This window comes from Callorhinchus milii, unplaced genomic scaffold (genome assembly GCF_018977255.1).
Source record: "Callorhinchus milii isolate IMCB2004 unplaced genomic scaffold, IMCB_Cmil_1.0 Scaffold4, whole genome shotgun sequence".
Lineage (NCBI taxonomy): Eukaryota > Metazoa > Chordata > Chondrichthyes > Chimaeriformes > Callorhinchidae > Callorhinchus > Callorhinchus milii.
The window spans coordinates 78,153,422-78,177,307 of NW_024704745.1; the positions used below are offsets into that span (position 1 = coordinate 78,153,422).

Consider the following 23,886-nt stretch of genomic DNA (forward strand, 5'->3'; position numbering starts at 1 on the left):
ATATCTCCCAACCTGGATTCTGAGTGAAATGATTAGCTTCAACGTAAACAAGATTACATTTGTATAGCGCCTTTCACTTCGGGAGGACATCCCAAGGCGCTGTAAAGGGGTCATACAATAATTATTATTATTATTATTAAAGGGTTCGTATCAATAGTGAAGTAATTTGTCTAAACGATTCATCCTCTGCGTTCAGACAATTTACCATGAGTGTGAAACTTTACAATCAGTTTATCTAAATTTAAATATATTATATATTTAAATAAGAATCAAAGTGAACAAAAAGCCCTTCAACTAAGTCAATCAAACCTTTGATCCACAAGTAGAACATTAGTATCTACCGAGTAAATTACTACATAAGCCATAAATCATAGGCATTTCAACACATAATATGCTGAGGTGATGTATTACCAGGTGGTAGGAAAATTTAGTCAAGTTGACAATGAAGCCTAGGAGAATTGACAAAAAGAGACGTTTATTGAGTACTAACACTATAACAAAGGGAAGAATGCAATAGAACATAATTAACCTGCTCAGAACAAATCTCAGTGTTGGGATAAAGTATCTTTACCTGGGCAGAACCACAAGCAATGCCAACAATGTGCTTTGAATCCAGTCCTGGCAGAGCAGTTGGTTCCGATTTTGTAATCCTCAACGTATCAAAATGCTGACATTGATTATTGCAGCCCCAACTGAGCACTTCACCATCTTCAGTCAACGCCATGCAATGCGTGGAGCCAACAGCCACGTCAGTCACCTTTTTACCTTTTTAAAACACAAACAACCATATTACTATTTTCCTTAGGACCCTAAGGGCTGCAAAACACTTTAATTTGCTTCTTTATGCAATGCAGAGATTTTGAAACCTATTGATTGATCAGTAGCAGAGGCAAAGAGATGGGTTTTAGGAGAGTTCTGAAGCTAGAGTAGACATAGAGATGCTGTACGGGAGGCAGTAGATTTTGGCAAAATCCATAGTAATGGATGTGTGGGAGAGTTTTGTATACGCTTTGTATACACTGGAGCTTTGGGCCACAAAAAACAAACCAGACCAGAGATGTTGGGGAATTTTAATGCATTTTGCATATCTGCTCCCCCTCCCATCCCTTCAACTCTTCGGCTTCGCAGCTCAAATAGCTAGCCAGTTGTGGAAAGCATATGAGATGTCCTCCAAGGCCCTATGTAAATTGTATTGTATTACTGGAAAGATGGTGAATCAGCATACTGGGAATGAATCCAGTTGAGGCAAACTGAAATATTATAACCACCTCAACTCCAACATGTACTCTAGGTCAAAGCTCAACACAAAGCTGAAAAGACAGCAATTTTGCGTGACCTAATGCTGCCTCAGAAAGGTATCCTAATCCACACATCCCACCCACATGGAAATTCCAGAGAGAGAATTAGGGGTCTAATGAATGGAATTCTCAGTTTGGTTTGAATACTCTTAAGCATGGTGATGGGTTTCTGCATGTGTCGGACACCTGGTTGTCCAGAAAAAAAGATGACACCAGTCAGGTTTTTGACAAGAGAAACCCTGAAGCAATGGAGTACTGCACTAACAGGGGCCGTAATCCAAAATTAAAAATCAGTCGCTTTCATATGGTGCCTCACGCGCAACACAGTACATTTTGCAATATCGATCTCATCCTGATTTGCGATCACATAAGCTACTTCTATTGATGGATGAAAGCGATTATGAAAATAGCGACCTTTTTAACGAATATTTTCTGACACAATAGCTCCTCCGTCAATCATAGATTTATATCCAAGGCTACAACAGTCCAACAGTCCAGTTTATTTGCTAGATTAGTATCTTTTTGTTTCACCCACAAAATACAGTTATTCCACTTCACACTATATTCTATTGAAGCGCTTTGAGACTTCTCAAAGACGTGATAAGGCGCTGTATCAAATGCAAGGATTATTATTCTTAATTATTATTATTTTGTTGTTGTAAAAAACAAACGTGCATAAATTGCTTTGCTATAAAAGAAAATCATGGTTTGCCTGTCAGTTTAGCCAGTGATTGTTGTCCAGTTTAATACTGATTGAAATAGTTTTAACGCACAATATTTTTCTGTAGCTATAGACAGAAGTGCTATTTACATAAACATTTGTAGGATTTCTGCAGCTTTGGGAACAGAATTTTTCAGAAACTAAACAAGACAGAATTATCTTCAAATTGTGTTTTGTGCCAGTCAACAATCAATCCACAGTTGTAAACTAACACCAACACTGAAAATCCAGAGTCGAGTCGATCTGCATCCAAAAGAGGTTTCCTGGACCCAGTGCCTAACTCTGCCATTGTTGCGTGCTCCCAGACCCTATTCTGCGTGAAAAGTGCTACATAAATGTAAGTTGCTGGACATCTTTGGCCATTTCCTTCCATTATGTGAAACAGAATCCCCATCTTCAGTCTATCTTCCCCTCTCAGAGTCGATTAATGTCCTGTGAACTTTGGGAGAATGGGGTGGGGAGGGGGGGTAGGTGGGGTGCTTTGACTTACAGCATCTGCTGCAGTTTTTTCTCATTTCTATCCTTTTATATATATTTTAAAAAAAACTTTAAACTTTGAGAAAGAGTAACAGCAGACAGTTCTAACCCTGAAGACACTCCAGCAACTTGGGATACCGCACATGCTCTTCTGTTCCGTGTCCAAGCCTTTGGTTATCACCCTTTCCCCAGGTGTAAATTTGTCCATCCTTTGTAATGGCCACTGAGAACTGGCTGCCACAGCGCACTTTTACAATGTCAAGGTCTTGAAGCTTCTCAATCAACTTTGGAGTCTTACAGCCATCACTGCCACCTCTGCCTAATTTTCCGTAGTCACCATCTCCCCAAGACCACACTTGACCTACATAGGAACAAAACCAAAATGTTAAGCACGAATGTGTATTTTCTCGAAGAGGCAAAGCAAACGTGCCCGAGAAAAGTATCAAGCATATACACACAAGGTTGTAATAACTGAGACAACTTCCTCCCTAATCAAACCGTAATGCTACAATGAATGAAATTCACAGCTAAAGCAATTGTCACAGCCCCAAAACGCAGATGTCAACAAAAGTTTATTTGCTGAAACTGCTGACAGCAACACGCAAATCAATGAAAGTGAGAACCATAAAATGAGTGCTCAGTAAGTTACATAGTAGAGTCCTGTAGCTCAGTGGTTAGAGCACTCGCTTTGCAAGCGAGAGACCTGAGTTCAATTCCAGGCAGAGGGCGAAACCTTGGGCAAGTTTCCTTACTCCACACAGAGCCTAATAATAATCCCTCCAAAACCAAAAACAATAATAAATTGGTCATTTTCAATCTACGACTGTTTGTGGGACATTGCTGTGCGCAATTGGCTGCCGTGTTCGCCCACAAATATACAGTCAATTCACTTTACAGTGTGTTCTGTGAAGCGCTTTGGGACGTCCTCCCGACGTGAAAAGCGCTATATCAAATGCAAGGATTATTATTATAGTGGGACAGCTCAGAAACAGGCAATAAGGGCCAACTCCGCCCGTGTTTATCCTCCACACAAGCCCCCTAAGAATCCTCACAATCAATTTCATTGACCTGCAGCAAAAACAGAGGGCTTCCTGATACACAAGAATTCAGGTTACTGTATTCGATAACTTATTTCAAATGTATTTAACAAAAAAAAGGAAAAACACAGGAGTGAATGGGTCAAAATACTTGATTACCTACCATTGTCTGCCACTGCCAATGTCTGGGCATCCCCACTCCCACATGAAACATCAATGATCTTCAAGCCTTTCAGTCCACTAACCACTAATGGGGTGGTCTGATCTTCGCTAGACCCTGTGAAGATATATTTTTAAAAATCTTAAAACAAATCTTATAAGCAGCTTTTGTTGTTTTTGATAAGATTACCTTGTGCATCAGTAAATAAAAAAACGGAAACTTGCATTAAAAGATGTATTTTTAAACATTTCTTGAATGGGCTGAATCAAAAATCAAATAATAATAATTTGGTCACTCAATCCATGACTGCAGTGCGCAATTGGCTGCTGCGTTTCTTATGCACAACACAGAGCCAGGGGGAATTGACCCTAGCTCTTATTTTTATATACTTGATTTATTTTTCCATGAGATTTACATGGTCATTCCACAAAGAGCTTTATGCTGTTTCATATTCATGTCTTAAAGGGAAACAGTTGTTTATAACCATATGCACTCCCCATTCCCTTCATCTCACCTCAGTAGTGAAAAGACTAAGCCTACTAATATCCACAAAATCTCAGTCCCTTACCTTTCCTGCTTGTCCATGACTTGGTGAACATCTTTAAATTTCCTTTCCTCCCTGACAAATATCCGCACTGTCTTTATAAAGTGCATTGAGACATTAATTTGATGAAAAGGGAGTTATATAAATTGTTTTTGTTTTCAAACAAGTGCACAACAGTCAATTCACTTTACGGTATATTCTGTGAAGCGCTTTGAGACGTCTCAAAGACTTAATAAGGCGCTATGTCAAATGCAAGGATTGTTATTATTAATCAGTAGCTTATCAATACCATGTCCGAGTCGCCCATAGTTTCCTCTTCCCCACGTATACAGCTCTCCATCTGCAGTTATAGCTGCGCTGTAGGTGCTTCCACAGGCCACGTGAACAATGCGTTTTCCCACTTGTTTCCCTGACAGAGCAGCTATTATTTTAGGTTCTTCAAGGGACCTACAGAAAATGCAGAAGAATTGCTCAAAACAAAGTTCATATTTGTAAGGCTATTTTTCACAAGTATGCTTAAGTTGCAGTTAAGAATACTCAGTCAAGTTTAGAACACCCATTGTCAATGAAAGTGAAAGCTATGAAAGGACATAATTATTGTTGTTGTAAAGAGTCACATAGATAACAGGATAAGAGGCTATAGTTATGTGGAGAGACTGGAAGATGTTAGTTTAACTCGAGCAGAAAAGGTTATGGGAAAGATCTCATATAGAGGTTTCACAATTCTGAGACATTTGGCATACAACTACAGTATTTACACTGATCTATCTATCAGTGAGACTGTAAAACATTGAGGAAAAAGGATTGGTAACAATTTTAGAAATAGTTGTAAAAAAATCAATGGAATGCCATAAAGAATGGAATGACAAACTGCTGAAGCTGATTTTCTAAAATGATTTAAAAGGGCATTGGCCAAAAAATTAAGAAAAAAAGTGAAAAATGATTGGAATAGATACCTCCAGTGGGGGGTCAGCATCAGCAGACACGATGGACGGAGTTATTCTCAGACTTCTTGGATTAGTTACAAAAAAGAACCTTTAAATGCATTGTGCGTGTTGATTTTATTTCTATAAATCAGCACAATACCTATTAAAGTACTAGTGTCAATTGAAGCATTTTTCTGGGTTTGTTTCAGAAATAACTATATAATATGGAACATAGGAATTAGGAACAGGAGTAGGCCATTCAGCTCATCGAGCCTGACAGCCGTGGCTGATCATCTTGCCTAAATCCATCTGCCCGCCTTATCACCCGTATCCCTTAATCCCTCTACTCTTTAGAAACCTATCAATCTCAGGGTTGAGTATAATAACAATAATCCTTTCATTTGATATAGCGCTTTTCACGTCTTCTTGACGTCTCAAAGCGCTTCGCAGAATATGCTGTAAAGTGAATTGACTGTATATTTGTTGGTGAACGCGGCGGCCAATTGCGCACAGCAGTGGCCCACAAACAGTCGTAGATTGAAAATGACCAATTTATTATTGTTTTGTTTTTGGAGGGATTATTATTAGGAGTGTGGAGTAAGGAAACTTGCCCAAGGTTTCGTCCTGCCTGGAATTGAACCCAGGTGTCCCATTTGCAAGGCGAGTGTTCTAACCACTGAGCTACAGGACTCCGAATATGTTCAAGGACTGAGCATCTACAGCCTTCTGTGGTAGAGAATTCCATAAATTCACTACCCTCTGAGTGAAGAAGTGATTCCTCAACTCTGTTCGAAAAGACTGTGACCCCTAGTTCTAGATTCTCACACTGTCACATCTGTGAAGCCCCATAAGAATATTATATGTTTCTATAAGATCACCCCTAATTCTTCTATATTCTAGAGAATATAGGCCTAGTTTACTCAACCTCTCCTCATAGGTCAACCCCCTCATCCCAGGAACTAACCGAGTGAATCTATGCTGCAGCCCCTCTAAGTCAAGTATGTCCTTTCTTAAATAAGGAGACCAAAATTGCACACAATATTCTAGGTCTGGTTTCACTAAGGCCTTATACAACTTCCCTACTCTTGTACTCTAACCCTTTTGCAAAAAACGCCAACATGCCATTAGCCTACCTAGGTGCTTGCTAAGTTTTTGTGACTGGTGTACAAGGACACCCAAATCCCTCTGAACACTAACACTATCTAATCTCTCCCCCTCTAGAAAATAATCTGCTTTTCTGTTTTTACTACCTAGGTGAATAACTTCACACTTTCCCACATTATATTCCATCTGCCACCTTCTTGCCCACTCACCTCGCCTATCTATATCCCTTGCAATCTTTTTGTGTCATCCTCAGAGCTTACTCTCCCGCCTAGCTTAGTATCATCCGCGAATTTAGATATTTTAAGTTCTATGTCCTCGTCTAGATCATTGATATAGATTGTAAACAGTTGAGGCCCAAGCACTGATCCTTGTGGCACTCCACTAGTCACATCTCGCCAATCTGAGAAGGACCCATTTTTTTCCCTACTCTCTGTTTTCTTCCCGTTAGCAAGAATCTACTATTCTTCGATCCATGCTAATATATTGCCTTTACTTCCATGGGCCCTAATCTTGTGTAGCAGCCTTTCATGTGGCACCTTGTCGAATGCCTTCTAAAAATCTAAATATGCTACATTTACTGGTTCCCCACTATCTAATCTGCTAGTTACATCCTTAAAAAACTCTAAAAGATTAGTTAAGCATGACTTCCCTTTTGTAAACCTATGTTGACTCTGTCTAATCATGTTATGGTCTTCTAAGTACTCCGCTACAACATCCCTAATAAAGGATTCTAGAATTTTCCCTACCACCGATGTCAGACTGACTGGTCTATAATTCCCCATCTTCTCTCTCCTTAAATAGTGGTGTTAGGTTTGCGATCTTCCAATCAATGGGAACTGTTCCAGAATCCAGAGAATTTTGGAAGATCAAAAACAAGGCATCCACTATCTCAGCCGCCACCTCTTTAAAACCCTAGGATCAGCTCCAGGGGATTTGTCATTTTTCAATCCCAACAGTTTCGTCATTTTTCAATCCCAACAGTTTCTCTTGTACTAATTCTTTACTGATGTTAATTTCCCAAAGTTGCTCACTAACGTTAGCTTCTTGGTTCCCCTCTATTTTTGGTAAGTTTTCAGTGTCTTCTAACGTGAAGACAGAAGCAAAATATTTGTTTAATGACTCTGCCATATCTTTATCCCCATTATAATTCCTCCCATCTCTGTCTGTGATGGACCCACATTCACTTTTGATAGTCTCTTTCTTTTTATGCATTTGTAAAAACTCTTGCAGTCTGTCTTTATGTTCCTGGTTAGTTTGCCCTCATAATCCATTTTCTTCCTCCTGATCAGATTCTTAGTTTTTCTTTGTTGGTCTCTGAAGCCCTCCCAATCCTCAGGTTTACTGCTCTTTTTGACTGTATTATAGGTCTCTTCTTATAATTTTATACTTTCTCTATCTGCTCTGGTTAGCCATAGTTGAACCACTTTTCCCGTGGTATTTTTATTCCTCAAGGGAACATGTGATCACTGGGAATTATGTACTGTGTCTTTAAAGGTTTGCCATTGCTGGTCTACTGTCATATCCTTTAATCTAATTCCCCAGTCTATTTTAGCTAAATCCTCTCTCATACCTGCAAAGTTGGCTCTATTTAAATTTAAGACCCTTGCTTCGGACTAAATTACATCGCTGTCTAACTTAATGCTAAATTCCATCATGTTATGGTCACTCTGCCCCAGAGGAGCCTTAACTTCCAGATTGCTGATTAGCCCTATTTCATTACATAAAACAAGATCTAGGATCGCCTGTCCCCTGGTTGGTTCATACTGATCTAGAAAACTATCTCTAATGCATTATATAAACCCTTCCTCTAACTTACTTTTGCCAATTTGGTTTTCCGAGTCTATATGAAGATTAAAATCACCCACTATTAGTGTACTTTCTTTGCTACACGCTCCACTAATTTCCTGGTTAATACTCTGCGCAATACTGTGACTGCTGTTCGGGGGTCTATAAACTACTCCCACTCGTGTTTTCTGCCCCTTGTTATTTTGTAATTCCACCCATACTGACTACATCCTGATTTTCTGATTTAAAATCCTTCCTCTCTACTGTTTTTATCCCATCCTTTATTAGTAGGGCTATCCCCCCACCTTGTTTTTCACATTGCCTATCTTTCCTACATGCCAAACACCCTGGAATATTTAGCTCCCCCCTTTGATCTCCCTATAACCACATCTCAGTAATGGCTACTAGATCATACCCGTTTGTTTCTATTTGTGCCATTAATTCATCTCTCTTATGACGAATGCTTCGTGCATTCAGATATAGCGCCTTTAATTTTAACTTCTTGCTATTTCACCTACTCGCTAATGCCCTATTTTCTTTGCGGAGCTTCTTGTCCCTCGACACACACTGTTTATGTCCTTCGTTAATCTGTTCTACCACCTTCATTGTTCTTAGTTTTTCTGGTTTACTTCTAACTGTAGCTGTAACCCTCCCTCCCCTCCGCTTAGTAGTTTAAAGCTCTGCCTACCTCCCTACTTATTTATTTTGCCAGGACATTGGTCCCAGCCCGGTTTAGGTGGAGCCCATCTCTGTGGAATAGCTCCCTTTTCCCCCAATATTGGTGCCAGTGGTCCATAAAATGAAACTCCTGCCCTCCGCACCACTCTGTCAGCCACGCATTTAATTCTTTAATTTGTTTGTGCCTGTACGAATTTGGACATGGCTCAGGCAGGAATCCCAATATTATTACCTTGGACGTTCTACTTTTTAATTTAATTCCCAATTCCTTGAACTCACTCAAGTCGTCCCTACTCGTTCTACCTATATTGTTGATACCTGTATGGATTATCACAATTGGAAGCTCCCCCTCCTGTCTCAAATTCTTCTCCAGCCCTGAAGAGATATCCTTCACCCTGACCCCAGGAAGGCAAAAGAGCCTTCGTGTCTCCTGGTTGTGGCTGCAGAGAAGTGTGTCTGTCCTCCTGACTGTCTCGCCCCCAATTTCAACTAAATTCTGTCCATCTCCCCTCCCCTACTGTATAGCGGTGCTGGAGTCAGTTTGCCCATCCTCCTCATCCTTCCTTGTCCAACAGGTTGCAGGTATCTTGTACCTGTTGGACAAGGTTAAAGCCTGGGGGTTCTCCCCCACTCTCCCTGTAGGTCCCTAACCTGCCTGACTGTCGTCACCCTGTCCTGCCCTGCTAATAACTAAAATTAAACTTGTGTCAGGTTACACCAGCAGTAAATCTTTTGATCCCTTCCTTGTCCGCTAAACAGCAATACCCTTTGAGATCTGCCCAGTTATGTAAGAATGAGATCATCACCATGTACTCAGATGACTTATTCACTGGGGAAATAATATAATTCGTCAAACCAATTAACAATTGTGCATCTTTATCACCTGACAGCAGCTAACCAGAAAGCTGTCCTGCTCATATCTAAGAGAGCCAAATTGCAACCACTACACCCCCCAAAAGATAAACACACATACGCCAGAATAGAATAAAAAGTACAAGTTGTGCTCATGACTTTGTTATAAGTAGTGTCAGCCTGACTCAGTTGGTGGTCATCACTTCTGAGTCAGGCTTGTGTGTTCAAGTTGTGAGTTGGGATTTTGAGCTCACATTATTGACGGATACACCAATGCGGTGCTGGAGGAATGCTGCAGTACTGGGGGCGCTATCCTTCAGGTGAGATGTTAAACCGAAGTCCAATCTACTGGCTCAGATGGACATTAAAGATTCGTGACACGAGCCTATAAAACAGCTAAGATGAGTAGTAAACCCGAGGATTGGGAGAACTTTAGGAATCAACAAAGGAGAACCAAAAAAGTGATTAAGAGGGAGAAAATGGAATATGAGGGCAAACTAGCAAGGAACATAAAGACAGACTGCAAGAGTTTTTATAAATATATAAAGAGGAAGAGGCTGTCAAGGGTAAATGTGGGTCCGCTACAGGCAGAGACGGGGGAATTATAGTAGGGGACAAAGACATGGCAGAGTCATTAAACAAGTACTTTGCTACTGTCTTCACCTTAGAAGACACTGAAAATCTACCAAGAATAGAGGGGAACTAAGAAGAAAATGTTAGTGAGCAACTTGGGGAAATTAATATTAGTACAGAAATGGTTTTAGGCAAATTATCAGGTCTTAAAACTGATAAATCTCCTGGACCTGATGGCCTACATCCTAGGGTTTTAAAAGGGGTGGCTACTGAGATAGTGGATGGCTTGTCTTTGATCTTCCAAAATTCTCTGGATTCTGGAACGGTTCCCATTGATTGGAAGATTGCAAACGTCACACCACTATTTAAGAAGGGTGGGAGAGAAAAGATGGGGAACTACAGACCGGTTAGTCTGACATCAGTGATAGGGAAAATTCTTGAGTCCTTAATTAAGGATGTCATTATGGGATTCCTGGAAGACCATAACAAGATTAGGCAGAGCCAACATGGCTTTACAAAGGGAAGTCACGCTTAACTAATCATTTAGAGTTTTTTGAAGATGTATCCAGCAGGTTAGATAGGGGGGAAACAAGTAGATGTAGTATATTTAGATTTTAAAAAGGCATTTGACAAAGTGCCACACAAAAGGCTATTGCACAAGGTTAAGGCCCAGGGGATTAATGGGAACCTATTAGCATGGATTGAAGAGTGGCTAATGGGTACAAAACAGAGAGTAGGGATAAACGGGTCATTCTTGAATTGGCAGGATGTGACTAGTGGAGTACCACAAGGATCAGTGCTTGGGCCTCAGCTATTTACAATTTACATCAATGATCTGGACGAGGACGTTGAACGTAACGTATCTAAATTCGCGGATGACACTAAACTCGGTGGGAGAGTAAGCTCTGAGGATGATGCAAAAAGATTGCAACGGGATATAGATAGGCGAGAGGAGTGGGCGAGTAGGTGGCAGATGGAATTTAAAGTGGGGAAGTGTGAAGTTATTCACCTAAGTAGCAAACATAGAAAAACAGATTATTTTCTAGCGAGGGAGAGATTAGATAGTGTTAGTGTTCAGAGGGATTTGGGTGTCCTTGTACACCAGTCTCAAAGAGTTAGTTTGCAGGTGCAGCAGCAATTAAGAAGGCGAACGGCATGTTAGCGTTCATTGCAAAAGGTTTAGAGTACAAGAGTAGGGAAGTCTTGCTGCAACTGTATAGGGCCTTCGTGAAACCGCACCGAGAGTATTGTGTGCAGTTTTGGTCTCATTATTTAAAAAAGGACATACTTGCCCTAGAGTGCAGCGTAGATTCACTCGGTTAGTGCCTGGGATGAGGGGACCTATGAGGATAGGCTGAATAAACTAGGGCTGTATTCTCTATAGAGTTCAGAAGAATTAGAGAAGATCTTATTGAAACATATGAGATTCTTAAAGGGCTGATAAAGTAGACACTGGGGGATTGTTTCCCCGGTGGGAGAATCTATAACCAGGGGTCACAGTCTTAAAATTAAGGGTCAGCCTTTTAGAACAGAGTTGAGGAAACATTTCTTCACTCAGAGGGCAGTGAATTTATGGAATTCACTCCCCCAGAAGGCTGTAGATGCTCAGTCATTGAACATCTTCAAGGCTGAGACTGATAGATTTTTAAAAAACAGAGGGATTAGGGGATATGGGGATAGGGCAGGTAATTAGAGTTAGGTCAGAAGATCAGCCATGATCTTATCAAATGGCGGGGCAGGCTCGAGGGCCGAGTGGCCTACTCCTGCTCCTAATTCTTATGTTCTTATGTTCTTATTGGAAAGAGAAGGGAGTTTCTCCTCGTGTCCTGGTCAAGAGTCTTCCACACAGGATTGGTCACTCAAATCATGGCTGTTTGTGAATCATTATTGTGCACAAACTGTCTGCCACGTTCACCTACAAATATGCAGTTAGTACATTTTACAGTAAATCCTATGAGATGCTTTGACATAAGGCACGATATCAAATGCAAGGATTATAATTCAGGCACATTAACAAGCAGGATCTTATACAGGAACATTTAATTCTGTCCCTAGTTGCAGAATGGGTTGAGGGAACTAGACAAATAGATAATTTCGAGGAGAAAAATATACGCTGTTGTGTATCCAGCTGCACACAATTAGCACTCTAACAGTTCATGGTTAGACGTTCAATCAGAATTGCATAGTAATTACTATGTTGTCTGGGGTAAAGAGATCTGAAATGATTGCATTTCAAGGAAGTTTTATTTCCTTCTAAGGAACAGTAGAACCAGAGGACATGGCCTGTGATTGAAGGGGGGTAAATTCAAAACAAATCTGCGGAAACACTATTTGGGTGAACAGGTAGTAAATTTATGGAACAGGCTCCCCTAGGAGACGGTGGAAGCAAACAGTGTTGATTCTTTCAAAGTAAATGAGATTTTTTTAGGAAATAGCATCTTGGGATACAGTACATAGTTGGGGACATGATATGTGCATGCGACTGCCATAATGGTAGAAGGCGAACTGGATGGACCTTGGTCTTCTTTTGTCTAGCAAATCTTATGTTTCTTCAACAAGGCTATTTATTCAGCTCTTTCCTGCAGTTGCATTCTATTACAGTACATTATAAGGTTTTTTTCAATACATACACAGTGTCTCCATGGCCTAGTCTTCCACCATCACCACAGCCCCATGAGAAAACCTCCCCAGCTGCTGACAACGCCACGTAATGCTGGCCATCGGGGTGGGAGGCAAGCTGCACAATGTTCCTTGATGCAAGGCCTTGCACCATCTGAGGGGCCTGTGTAAATACAGAAAAATCAGCAACAGGCACTTCAGAAGCAGGAACATGCACATCAAATACAGCCGCTGATATTTAAATTGGGAAGAAAATAATGTGAACACAGTAAGAAGAAATTGGACTATCAAGTGGGTTAGGAATTATATTGCAACTGATGCTCTGGGATATAAAATACAACTCAACAATAACTTCTTTTACACTGCGCCCTTCACACAGGGTCCTAGAGTGCTTGATGGTGGCGGAGCATGGTGCCGAGCCAGGGGGAAGTGACCGTAGACACGGTTGAAGAGGAAGGACTTCAGACTTAACTTAACTCATGCAACCTACTTCTGTGACAACTGTGTCACGTTCAACTGATTCATTTTGGAACACCATTCCAATGCCATACAACCCCAGAGCAGAGATCCCAAAATGTGGCATTTTAGTTACCAGCAAGATATTTGCAACTCCAGGAAGCAAATGCTTTTGTCAAACCCATTTCAAATAGACATATTGTACCTGAATTCCTTTAACTGTGATCATTTTACAATTCTTTTAAAAATTCTTTTCAGTTTCAGGAGTTTAAATGTGATATTACACTAACCCACAAAGTATTAATGTAGTACAGTTGAGATTAAGCAGGAAAAAATAAAATAGCACTTACCAGTGTATCACTGCTGTATGCTTGCATGTAAACCCTTCCATTTCTTGATAGAACAATGAAGTATTTTTCAGCACAGGCTATCTGTACAACTCCAAGATTAGCAATAGCTTCACACTGGATGGGACAAATCACTGTTGACTGACTTCTCCAACCAATCAGTCCCCAGCCAAGGACTTCCTGCATGGATCCCTATCAAAATTTGACAAATTTGACATTAGTGTACACCTATATTCTTGATAATATTCAATATTTACATTTATATAACCATTCCAGTTAGAGGAATTGGATTAAGCCAGTTGACAAAGAGGATTAAAGGAAATAAGAACATAGGAATTAGGAGCAGGAATAAGCCATTCGGCCCCTCGAGCCTGTGCCCCGCCATTCGATAAGATCATGGCTGATTTTCTGACCTAACTCTAATTACCTGCCCTATCCCCATATCCCCTAATCCCTCTATTTTTTTAAAAATCTATCAGTCTCAGCCTTGAAACCTAAATAAAAAATAAAACCTAAAACCAGATAAAACCTGGCAAAATTTATTATTCCTTCAAGAATTTAACACCTTTAAAAAGCTTTAAGGATCCTTAACATTTATATGGTTCATTACAGTTTTTATGGTTACAGTGGATTTCGAGTTCACCAAACAAAAGAGGTCTAACAGGAAATGATTTAAACTCTCCGGAACATTTTGCACTTTCCACCAAACAAGGAGGATGATTAGATGTCAGATAAAGTTTAAGTTTTTCTGCACCAAGAAAATACTTAAGAAAACTACAACTGCACTAATGTGATATTTCTATTTCCAAACAGTTACAATTGAGATCTCCAAGTACTGAGAGATTGCCCTCCCCCGGGCTCAACGTCAGGCTCCGAGATGCTACCGCGTAAAGGAAACTATATAAATGCAAGTTGTTGTCATTACCTTATGAGAGGTAGGACAACTACACTGTGGTGGCATGCAGGGAACTGCCAAACGATCCAGATGAGCCATAATCACAACCGCCGTCTGCCGAAGATCTATAGCCAAGTCATTATCTTGGGGTAGAGTGAGGTACCTTAAAAAACATTCATTGGGACTCAAAGGGTTCACCAGTATCTGGAAAAAAATGAGAAAATCAGAAATTAAAAAATATTTTTTATATAGCACCTCATAACATCTCATAACTGTCAGTCATTGTGACTTTTGCAGGCAAATGCATTAACAATTTTGTGCACAGCACAAAAGATCACCAGAAGAAATGTCATGGGAATTTTAACTTCCACCCAAAGAATACGCAGAAATCCTAATCTCAGTTTAGTGTCTTATCCAAAAGGACAGCATCATCTATAATAATTGCCATGTTTCGCCCACAAAACACAATCAACTTTACAATATGTAACGTGATAAAGTGCTAAATCAAATGCAAGGATTATTATTATCAGTATTTTTATTATATAGCTTCCCCAATCTCACAGAGTAGTGCTTGTACACACAACATTCTGACTCAGAAAGTAATACTGGAAGCAAAGAAGTGCTCATTATTTGTGAAAAACAATATATGGCGATAGAGGGAAAGTTTCAACATTATTGCATTTACAGTGGCGGATCAAGGAACATTATTCAGAATTTCCCCTCAGGAAAACACATTTTTCTGGCTATGTTAGCGCTATAATGAGGAACTACTATTTTTTGAATTAATCCAGTTTTTTTTAAACGTTTTGAAGGTTGCTATTTTGTCTCCTTGCCTATCATATCACTCACTAACTTTTCAAAGCAGAGACAGTGGCCACAAGCAGTTTTTGTAATAAATTATTCTTAATCAACAGCAGATTGATTTGTAAACATTTCACCGCCACTCTATCCCCGCACTGAAATAAACAGGTTCCAGAAGTAAAAACTTGATACAGATTACATTCATTGCTTTTAGAAAAAAACAAATAAAATGTGGTCACACATCACCAGTTTTGATATATCGTTTTATAAAAATTGTCACTTTTTCCATTTTTCTTAAGCGTTCACAATATACAAGTATAAATGCAATTTGTTGTTGTTTCTAACTGTTGGAGTTGGACGTCAGTAATAGTAACCTAATCTTGAATCCTTTCAATGTCCAGGCATACATCAAATGCAAAGATTATTATTACACCTCATTTTTTTCTAAAACCCTTCAGAGTTTCTTGTTCAACCATCTGTCCTTGGGATGTTCTCCCGACTCAAAAGGCTCTATACAAATTTGATTTTAGTGTGGGCTGATAGTTTGGTCTACATGGCTAGCATGCCTTTTATTAAAACAAAATCTCCTGTAAAATTGTTTTTGCGGGCGTATTTTGAATCTCGGGCAACTTTTTCTCATGCACTTTTACACAACTGAAATGTCTAACATTTCTCAAGCATTCATAATTTTAAATGCCTCCATGTAAATAAAAGGACTTAAAAATGTAAATCCAAACCTTCTCCTATTGTGAGTTTCAAACAAACTAATCAGGTCACTCCACAAAACATTATCCCCTGCTTTCAACTCCAAAGGTCATAAAACCAGTCAACCGTCACATTCATTAATCCATCCACCAGATTCTGGTACTTACAATTATGTTCAACGAACTAACACAGTAACAATATCAGGGAAGATTATGCTTCAGGTCCATCCAGCCTAACCATATAATTTGACACAAGATAACCTCAATGCATCTCACTGAACCTATTATTTTAAATTATTTTAGTGGACAACCAACCTAGTTCTTTTTCTGGATTTCTGCCAAATGTTATAACTATACATTATTCCCACATTTAAACTGCATCCATTACTTCATTTCCCAGTCTATTCAGATCCTCCTCAATTTATATACATTGATATTCGTTATTTTCAAATAGTTACAATTTCATACCAAACTTTGGGTGAAAAATTGACATACAAAATTGACTAAATTTATAAAAAATGTAATTAACTGATTTAAAATCAAACACACCCAAGATAAATTGAATGGCGGGGTATTGGAACTCATTCATTTTAACAAATTACATAATGTGTTTTTCCACCCGTTTAGTCTTTGCATATTTCAGCAGAACACAAAGTATCTGAAACACATTGTACGAAAGTGCTTTCACAAATCTATCTGTACCTCTTCATCTTCAGTAGGCAAGTCTTTATTGCAGTGTATGCTCTGAAATCTTTGCAGAAGAGGCAACAGTGGGGCACTGGTGCCTTGTGATGATCTTTCATTGTCCGTTTCCCTTGTTCCATTTTCCCAAAGCTGCAGCAGTAGTAAAACAGCAGATAACATTTGGCTAGAAAAGGAAAAAAAACTATATCAGGAACTCTGGATAAGCTTCCCCTTTTACAACAACAACAGATTACATTTGTAAAGGGTGTTTCACATCAGGAGGACGTCCCAAGACGCTGGACAGTCAGGGATTTGGACCCGAGCTGGGGATTACATTCCCACCATTAGAGAAACCATAAAACCTGGGGGCCCCATCTTAAAATTCAAGCTCAGGTGATTAGAAGTGAGACCAAAAAGCCATCTTCACACAGGGTTCGAAGAATATGGAATACACTGCTTCACAAAGTGAGAGAGGTGCAATCACTGGGATGTTTAAATGCAAATACATAAATACTCGGTAAGTGGTGCAGAGAAAAGGTGGAGAAACAATCTAATGAACAGATCAATCAGACGACGACGACATCAACAACAACAAGAAGATTCCATTTATTGAGCGCCTTTCACGTCGGGAGGACGTCCCAAGGCGCTGTAGTTAGGTCAGGACCCGAGCGGGGGGGAAATGGTCAGGGTGAGGGGAGGGAAGGGAGGGAGCGAGGAGGGGGTAGAGAGTCGAGAGGGGAGCTGAAGGCTCGGTCAAAGAGAAAGGTCTTGAGACCGGCCTTGAAGGAGGAGAGGGAGGAGGCGGCGAAGGCACTGGGGGATGGAGTTCCAGAGCCTCGGGGCTGAGAGGCTGAAGGCCCGACCACCGATGGTAGGGCGGTTGGGGCGGGGGATGTGGAGCAGACCGGAGCCAGAGGAACGGAGGGTACGGGCAGGTAGGTAGGGGGATAGTAGGTCGGAGAGGTAGGAGGGAGCGAGGCCGTGAATGGCCTTGTAGGTGAGGGTGAGCATCATGGTACATGGTCACTTTCATCAAAAAAAGTTGCTTGATAGTCATATTCACTGTCATCACTTCCTCCTTTTCCCAGAATAAAATACAGTAACGTTCTGATAACTTGTCATTCCCATAAAAAGGGGCTCAGCAACTTGTTATCCAGAGTGGCCAATCAGGCATATATCCTCCAGGCCTAACTGTGACAGGATAGGGTGGGAAGCCAAGGCATGGCCCTCCAATAAACCATGATAGTAATAATAATCCTTGCATTTGATATAGCGCTTTTCATGTCGGGAGGACGTCCCAAAGCGCTTCACAGAACACACTGTAAAGTGAATTGACTGTATATTTGTGGGCGAACGCAGCAGCCAACTGAGCCCAGCAATGTCCCAAAAACAGTCGTAGATTGAAAATGACCAATTTATTATTGTTTTTGGTTTTGGAGGGATTATTATTAGGCTCTGTGTGGGGTAAGGAAACTTGCCCAAGGTTTCGCCCTCTGCCTGGAATTGAACTCAGGTCTCTCACTTGCAAAGCGAGTGCTCTAACCACTGAGCTACAGGACTCCATGATCATCCACACCCAACCTCCACCGATCATCCACACCAGTCACCGGATAAAGTTGAGGCCTCTGTGATGCAGGACGCCATCTTATAGGACTAGTTATCCAAAGTATCCGCAAGAATTTCTAGAATGTGATGAGTTGTGTTATCCGGAGTGCATGGAAGCAACCAGGATAATGATAGCATAGCTACGTTAGTGGTAGTGACAAGTTAAGCCAAGGTCTTGTTGTTAGGAGTTTATCGTATATAATTTAAGAACCCTATTTTGAAGCACTATCTGTTCTGTTGAGCAGCCTTGTTGCAAAGCTTTGTAACCCCCCCCCACCCCAGGATCAGAAGACTCTTTAATAAGTTTCTGTGGCACACCTTCTGGTGAACAGCTAAATGTGGCATGGATTGTTGCCCACTCTTGAGCCAATGCTCCACCCTCTCTCAAATATCATGAAAAGGACAAACAGGAACAAAACAATCAAGTTCTAAATGTCATACAACTACAAATTATAGCGATTTAAATGCCACTGTTATTTACTTCAAAGTAATCTTTGATTGCTCCTCCATATGGATCACAACTGTATGTAGTGATCCCCATTCCATCATTGGCTTCCGTGCTTTCAACCACTACATCCCAAAACTCTGGAACATTCTTTCTCCTCCTTTCCCATCTTCAGGTTGCGCCTGAAGATCTTCCTCTTTGACCGTGCCTACAGTCATATCCCCCTACCTCTGGCTCGGCATCGTGCTCTGCCACTGTCAAGCGCTCTGGGACGCTACCCTGCGTGAAGGGCGCTATATAAATGCAAGTTGTGCATTTGTTCCAAGTAGTAAACTAGAAGCCGGGTTCCATTAATAACCAATGCTTTATAGGCATAAGACCAGCTTTACAAATGTAATGTTGTTGACAAAATACTGCAGATGCTGGAAATCTGAAACAAAAACAGAAGTCGCTGGGAACACTGCAATGTCTCACAAACAGTCATGGATTGAAAATGACCAATTTATTATTGTTTTTGGAGGGATTATTATTAGGCTCTGTGTGGAGTAAGGAAACTTGTCCAAGGTTTCGCCCTCTGCCTGGAATTGAGCTCAGGTCTCTCGCTTGCAAAGCGAGTGCTCTAACCACTGATGATGTATCAGTGGGATGCACAAGAAATTACACAAGGCTTCCAAGTAAACAATTTTTCACAAAGGAAAATGACACCAAGACGTATGAAGTTTGATTTAATACAGAATAATCAGGAATGATTGCAATGCAATAAAATTATCAAAGGGATTAAATACAAACAAACCCCCAAGACCACACAGATGGCATTAAAAGCATGCCTATGGGTAATATTTGGTGTAATAAAAAGAGGGATAGTTTTAATTGCTTCTGCATTATTTTGCCAATACTAGGCAAAATGTTATGGACAGATCAATCGCCAAGACCCTTTCCCCATATAGTTGAATACCAAGAATTAAGCCAGCCAGCAGCTCAGTTATTCCAACACTCCGCTGGCTGGATTCCCCAGCTCCTCCTTACATAGATGCAGTTGTAGACCATCGAGAACTGTAACCCACACCAGGTTTTGTGAGCCTTTTAGCTTGGACCTTGTGTGATTTAGTATCTTCCATCCCCTTCCATTATTCGCTCACTTGGACATAAAACAGTTTGGCTGCAAGATTTTGTGTAGCACAATTAGTGCGTCCGCCGCTCTGTATTGCTTACCTAAGTGTTCCCCTTTGCACAGCCAGTTCCAGTAGTATTGCAAGAGCTAAATGCTGGTCTTGCAGTGGAATGTTCCCTGGCCCCTTCGAGCTTGATGCACCGTGAAGATCACTGCAAAATACAATTTCAAACGGTCATCAGCTACCAGAGATTGCCGTGTCTTTTCCACTCCTTTTTTTTGGTCAGTCGGGTGTCTGATATATGCTGAAACCCATATCATCATGCTTAAAGAGTATCCAAACCAAACTGAGATTTCCAATGCATCCACCTACACATGGAAATTCCAGGGATAGATTGTTGGAATGGAATGTGCACTCTCTCCCTGGAGGAATTCATCCTGCTTACATAACTCCGGAAAGTACCAGGTGCAACTTGGCAAGAGCCAAGGCGGGGTAACTGTTGAAGTCTAACCAACCAAAAGCACACAGCTTGCCATTGATATCCTGTCTGGAAAGCTTTCCCACTGCTTGTCCAGCTAGGACCACCCTATCCGTTAGGGCTCTGGTTTACAGGGTTAACAGGAGCAGAGTGAGAGGACTCCCTGTCCCCAATGACTGGTCTACCCTTCCAGGCCCTGCTGATGAGCCAGGCTGGCAGTGTGGTCATCAGCAGTGCCCTGGAATCCTGTGGACCCGCCTGGCTCAGGAATGGACTATCGAGACCGCCACAGAGGGCTGCCTCAATTCCAATATTCCGTTGCCAAGCACTGGCTCCGATGTGATATAGAGCCACTCCAGAAGTACCACAATACTTCAAACATAATTTGGCCTCCTAATACCCACTTACCCTGTAACAACAGACCTGAGAAATTTTGTTGCTCTCTCCACAACTTCAAGCCACACGCTGGATACTGTGCCTTCATCAAACAACGACGCCTCCGGGAGAGCTCGAAGGGCATCGAGAGATTCTTGTAGCAATTCACTGCACAAGTCTGCATCTTCACCTTCAGACCAACAGATAGACAAAAATGTATCCACAGAACACACACACACACACAGGTGAAACCATCACGTGTTCAGTACTAAAATTATATATGCTTAAAAACGCTTCACAGTGCATGGTATCTTACCCGACCTCCAAGCTCTGCGAAGGAACGCAAAGGCAAAAGAAAGTGCTGCTCTGGATCCAACTCTGGCAAGTCCTTCAACACCTTTCCCAACAGGCCTAGAACTGAAATACACATAGGTTAAGAAATGCCAGTGCTAGATAAACGCCGATTCATTAGGGATCAAAACAAACCGGATAAATATCTTTGAACACAAATATAATTATAAAATATAGAATTATAAATTATATAAACATTATTAAACTTTAAAGATTTTAATTTCCTGATTCAGCTGTTGCTTTCCATTATTGAGCCAGAGTTCAACATCTCTTTTAAAAGGGATTGGATAAGACGCTTACATTTTTTTTTTGAACGTTACAAGGCAAAAAGCTGAACATCAGGATTATACAGTGTAGGACAATTTTTCAATTTTCCTTGGGCAAGTTTCCTGCAGCTGATTGTTGGCAAGACAGAAGCCAGATTCTTTGGCTCCCATCAAAGTCTTCTCTCCTGCAGGTCTGAACTCCTCAACCTCCCCGGGTTCTCCCTTAGACTCTCCAAAAAGGCGCGCAACTTAAGCATCAGGTTTTCATCAGGTTGTAGACCATCGATCCGCAGCTTCCTTTCTCCCCCACATCCGTTCACTGACAAGAATCGCTTTTTTCCACCTCTGTCACATTACTTGCCTCCGTCCATACCTCACAACCAATGCAGCTGAAACCCTTATCCATGCCTTCGACACTTCCCAGCTGGACTATGCTGATGCCCTCCTCACTGGTCTCCCCAGCTCCACCATACACAAAATCAAATTAATTCAAAATTCTGCTGCCCGGATACTCACCAGCATGAAACTCCATACCCCCATCACACCAGTCCTTGCCAAGATCCACTGGCTCCAATTACCAAACGGATCGACTTCAAGGTCCTCTCACTCGTTTTCAAATTGCTTAATTCCCTCATACCTCCCTACCTATCCAACCTGATTACCACCCACTCCACCACTCGCTGCTTCCACTCGGCTGGCTCCAGCCTCTGCTCCAACATTGGTGGCCGTGCCTTCAGCCCACTACGCCCTGAAACTCTGAAATGCTCTTCTTCGATCCCTCCACCTTGCCCTCTCCCTCCGCATCTTCAAATCCTGCCTAAAGACCTTCCTTTTTAATCGTGCTTATGGTCACTTCTCCTTTCCCCCTGCTCAGGGTCAGACTCCACCACTGTGAAGCGCTCCAGGAGCTACCCGTGTGAAGGGTGCTATGTAAATGAATATTGTGTCAATTGTGGGGTTCCATTTTTTGAATATTCTTTCTTCGATCCCCATTGAGTTTCAGAGAGCAAAAAACACTTCAGCAGAGACTCATAGTAACCCCCAGAGAAGCAACAACAACAAAATTACATTTGTATAGCGCCTTTCATGTCGGGAGGACGTCCCAGGGCACTGGACAGACAGAGTTATGGACCCTAGCTGGGAATCAGGGGATGGGAGGGCAGTGGGGGAAGCAGGGAGTTCGAAAGCACGGTTGAAGAGAAGGGTTTTGAAGTGGGTTTTGAAGGTGGCAGGGGAGGGGGCGAGACTGAGGGACTGCGGGATGGAGTTCCAGAGGATGGATGCAGAGTGGCAGAAGGGCCACCCACCAATAGTGGGGCGGGCAATTCGGGGGACATGAAGCAGGCCGGAGCTCACTGAGCGGAGGAAGCAAACAAGGTGGTAGGGGTTAGGAAGTCGGAGAGGTAGGGGGGAGAAAGACCGTTGAGGGCTTTGAAGGTGAGGACCAGGATCTTGAATTGTATCCTCTGTGTGATGGGAAGCCAGTGGAGTTGGGCAAGGATGGGGGTGATAGGATCGCGGAGCCTAGTGCTGGAGGACATGGGGTGCAGATTTCTGGATGATCTGCAGCCTGTGGAGGGAGGAGTTGGGGAGGCCGACAAGCAGTGAGTTTGCGTAGTCGAGCCTCGATGTAATGAAGGCATGTATGAGGTTTCGGCGGCCTGCGGCGTGAGAGTGTCAGAGCTGGGCGTCAATGCGGAGGCGGGGAAGGCAGAGCCGGCCATGGCGCAGATGTGGGGTAGAAAGGATAATTAAGGGCCAAACAAGACCCCAAGGTTCCGGACTGGCTTAGCAAGGTGGAGTGTGCAACCATGGATGGTGATGCTGTCAGCGCCTGAAGTGAGGAGCATCAGGTAAACAGCACATGGTATCTACACAATTTTCTTACTTTACTAAATCAAAGAACACATTTGAGATTAGATCTGTGTTATTCTTTTAAAACATACCTTTTCTTGTCAGCCATAGAGATAGAAACGTTATTGCTCTTCCATTTGATATTGATATGTTCCAGGAGTACACTTCTGCTCAAGGCAATAAAGTACCGTTCAAGGACAGCAAGTCTCTGCTTCAGTCTTATTCCGGAGAGAGTGGTGGTTGCAGCTTGTGCAGCAAACGCCTGCTGTTCTTTCACAAGTACTTGGAGACATTCTTTTAACTCATTCGCATCTAGAATTAAAATTCCAAAACTGTTAGGTCTAATTTCACTCCCCGAAGAGTGTAATAGTTTAACTTTAGGACGACATCAATGTGGTTGCCATAACGTGATCATATCCATCTCCTCTTTAGTAAGATTTTTAAAATAATAATCCTTGCATTTGATGTAGCACCTTATTGAGCCATCTCAAAGCACTCCATAGAATACACTGTGAAGTTGACTACGTATTGTGGGCGAAACGCGGCTGCCAACAGTCATGGATTGAATGATTGAAATTTTATTATTTCTTGAATATTTTTTAATTCTAGAACATAGAGGAAAAAAGGGATCTGTTCACATAAAGGATGAGAGAAATGTATATTATTTTAGAATATTGCAACATATCTTGCCTTTTATATTACGATGAATGGGTAAACTTAAATATAAACTTGGTTTATG

At 41.5% G+C, this 23,886-nt stretch overlaps 1 protein-coding gene across 6 annotated transcripts in view; it reads right to left on the minus strand.

Annotated features, from left to right (window-relative positions):
• herc2 (HECT and RLD domain containing E3 ubiquitin protein ligase 2) overlaps nucleotides 1–23,886 on the minus strand; it is a 133,342-nt gene that overhangs the window by 81,225 nt on the left and 28,231 nt on the right. For 4 of the 6 annotated variants that reach the window (XM_042334464.1, XM_042334461.1, XM_042334463.1 and 1 more), the window contains exons 5-16: nucleotides 23,240–23,459; nucleotides 20,993–21,093; nucleotides 20,710–20,866; nucleotides 19,924–20,034; nucleotides 16,680–16,845; nucleotides 14,503–14,676; nucleotides 13,581–13,769; nucleotides 12,786–12,937; nucleotides 4,527–4,684; nucleotides 3,697–3,810; nucleotides 2,606–2,857; nucleotides 572–765 (exon numbers count right to left, since the gene is read on the minus strand). In XM_042334464.1, the coding sequence (XP_042190398.1) occupies nucleotides 572–765; nucleotides 2,606–2,857; nucleotides 3,697–3,810; nucleotides 4,527–4,684; nucleotides 12,786–12,937; nucleotides 13,581–13,769; nucleotides 14,503–14,676; nucleotides 16,680–16,845; nucleotides 19,924–20,034; nucleotides 20,710–20,866; nucleotides 20,993–21,093; nucleotides 23,240–23,459 (1,988 nt within the window). The remainder of the gene's footprint in view (nucleotides 1–571; nucleotides 766–2,605; nucleotides 2,858–3,696; nucleotides 3,811–4,526; nucleotides 4,685–12,785; nucleotides 12,938–13,580; nucleotides 13,770–14,502; nucleotides 14,677–16,679; nucleotides 16,846–19,923; nucleotides 20,035–20,709; nucleotides 20,867–20,992; nucleotides 21,094–23,239; nucleotides 23,460–23,886) is intronic. The other 2 variants (XM_042334465.1, XM_042334462.1) reach the window with 1 other exon arrangement.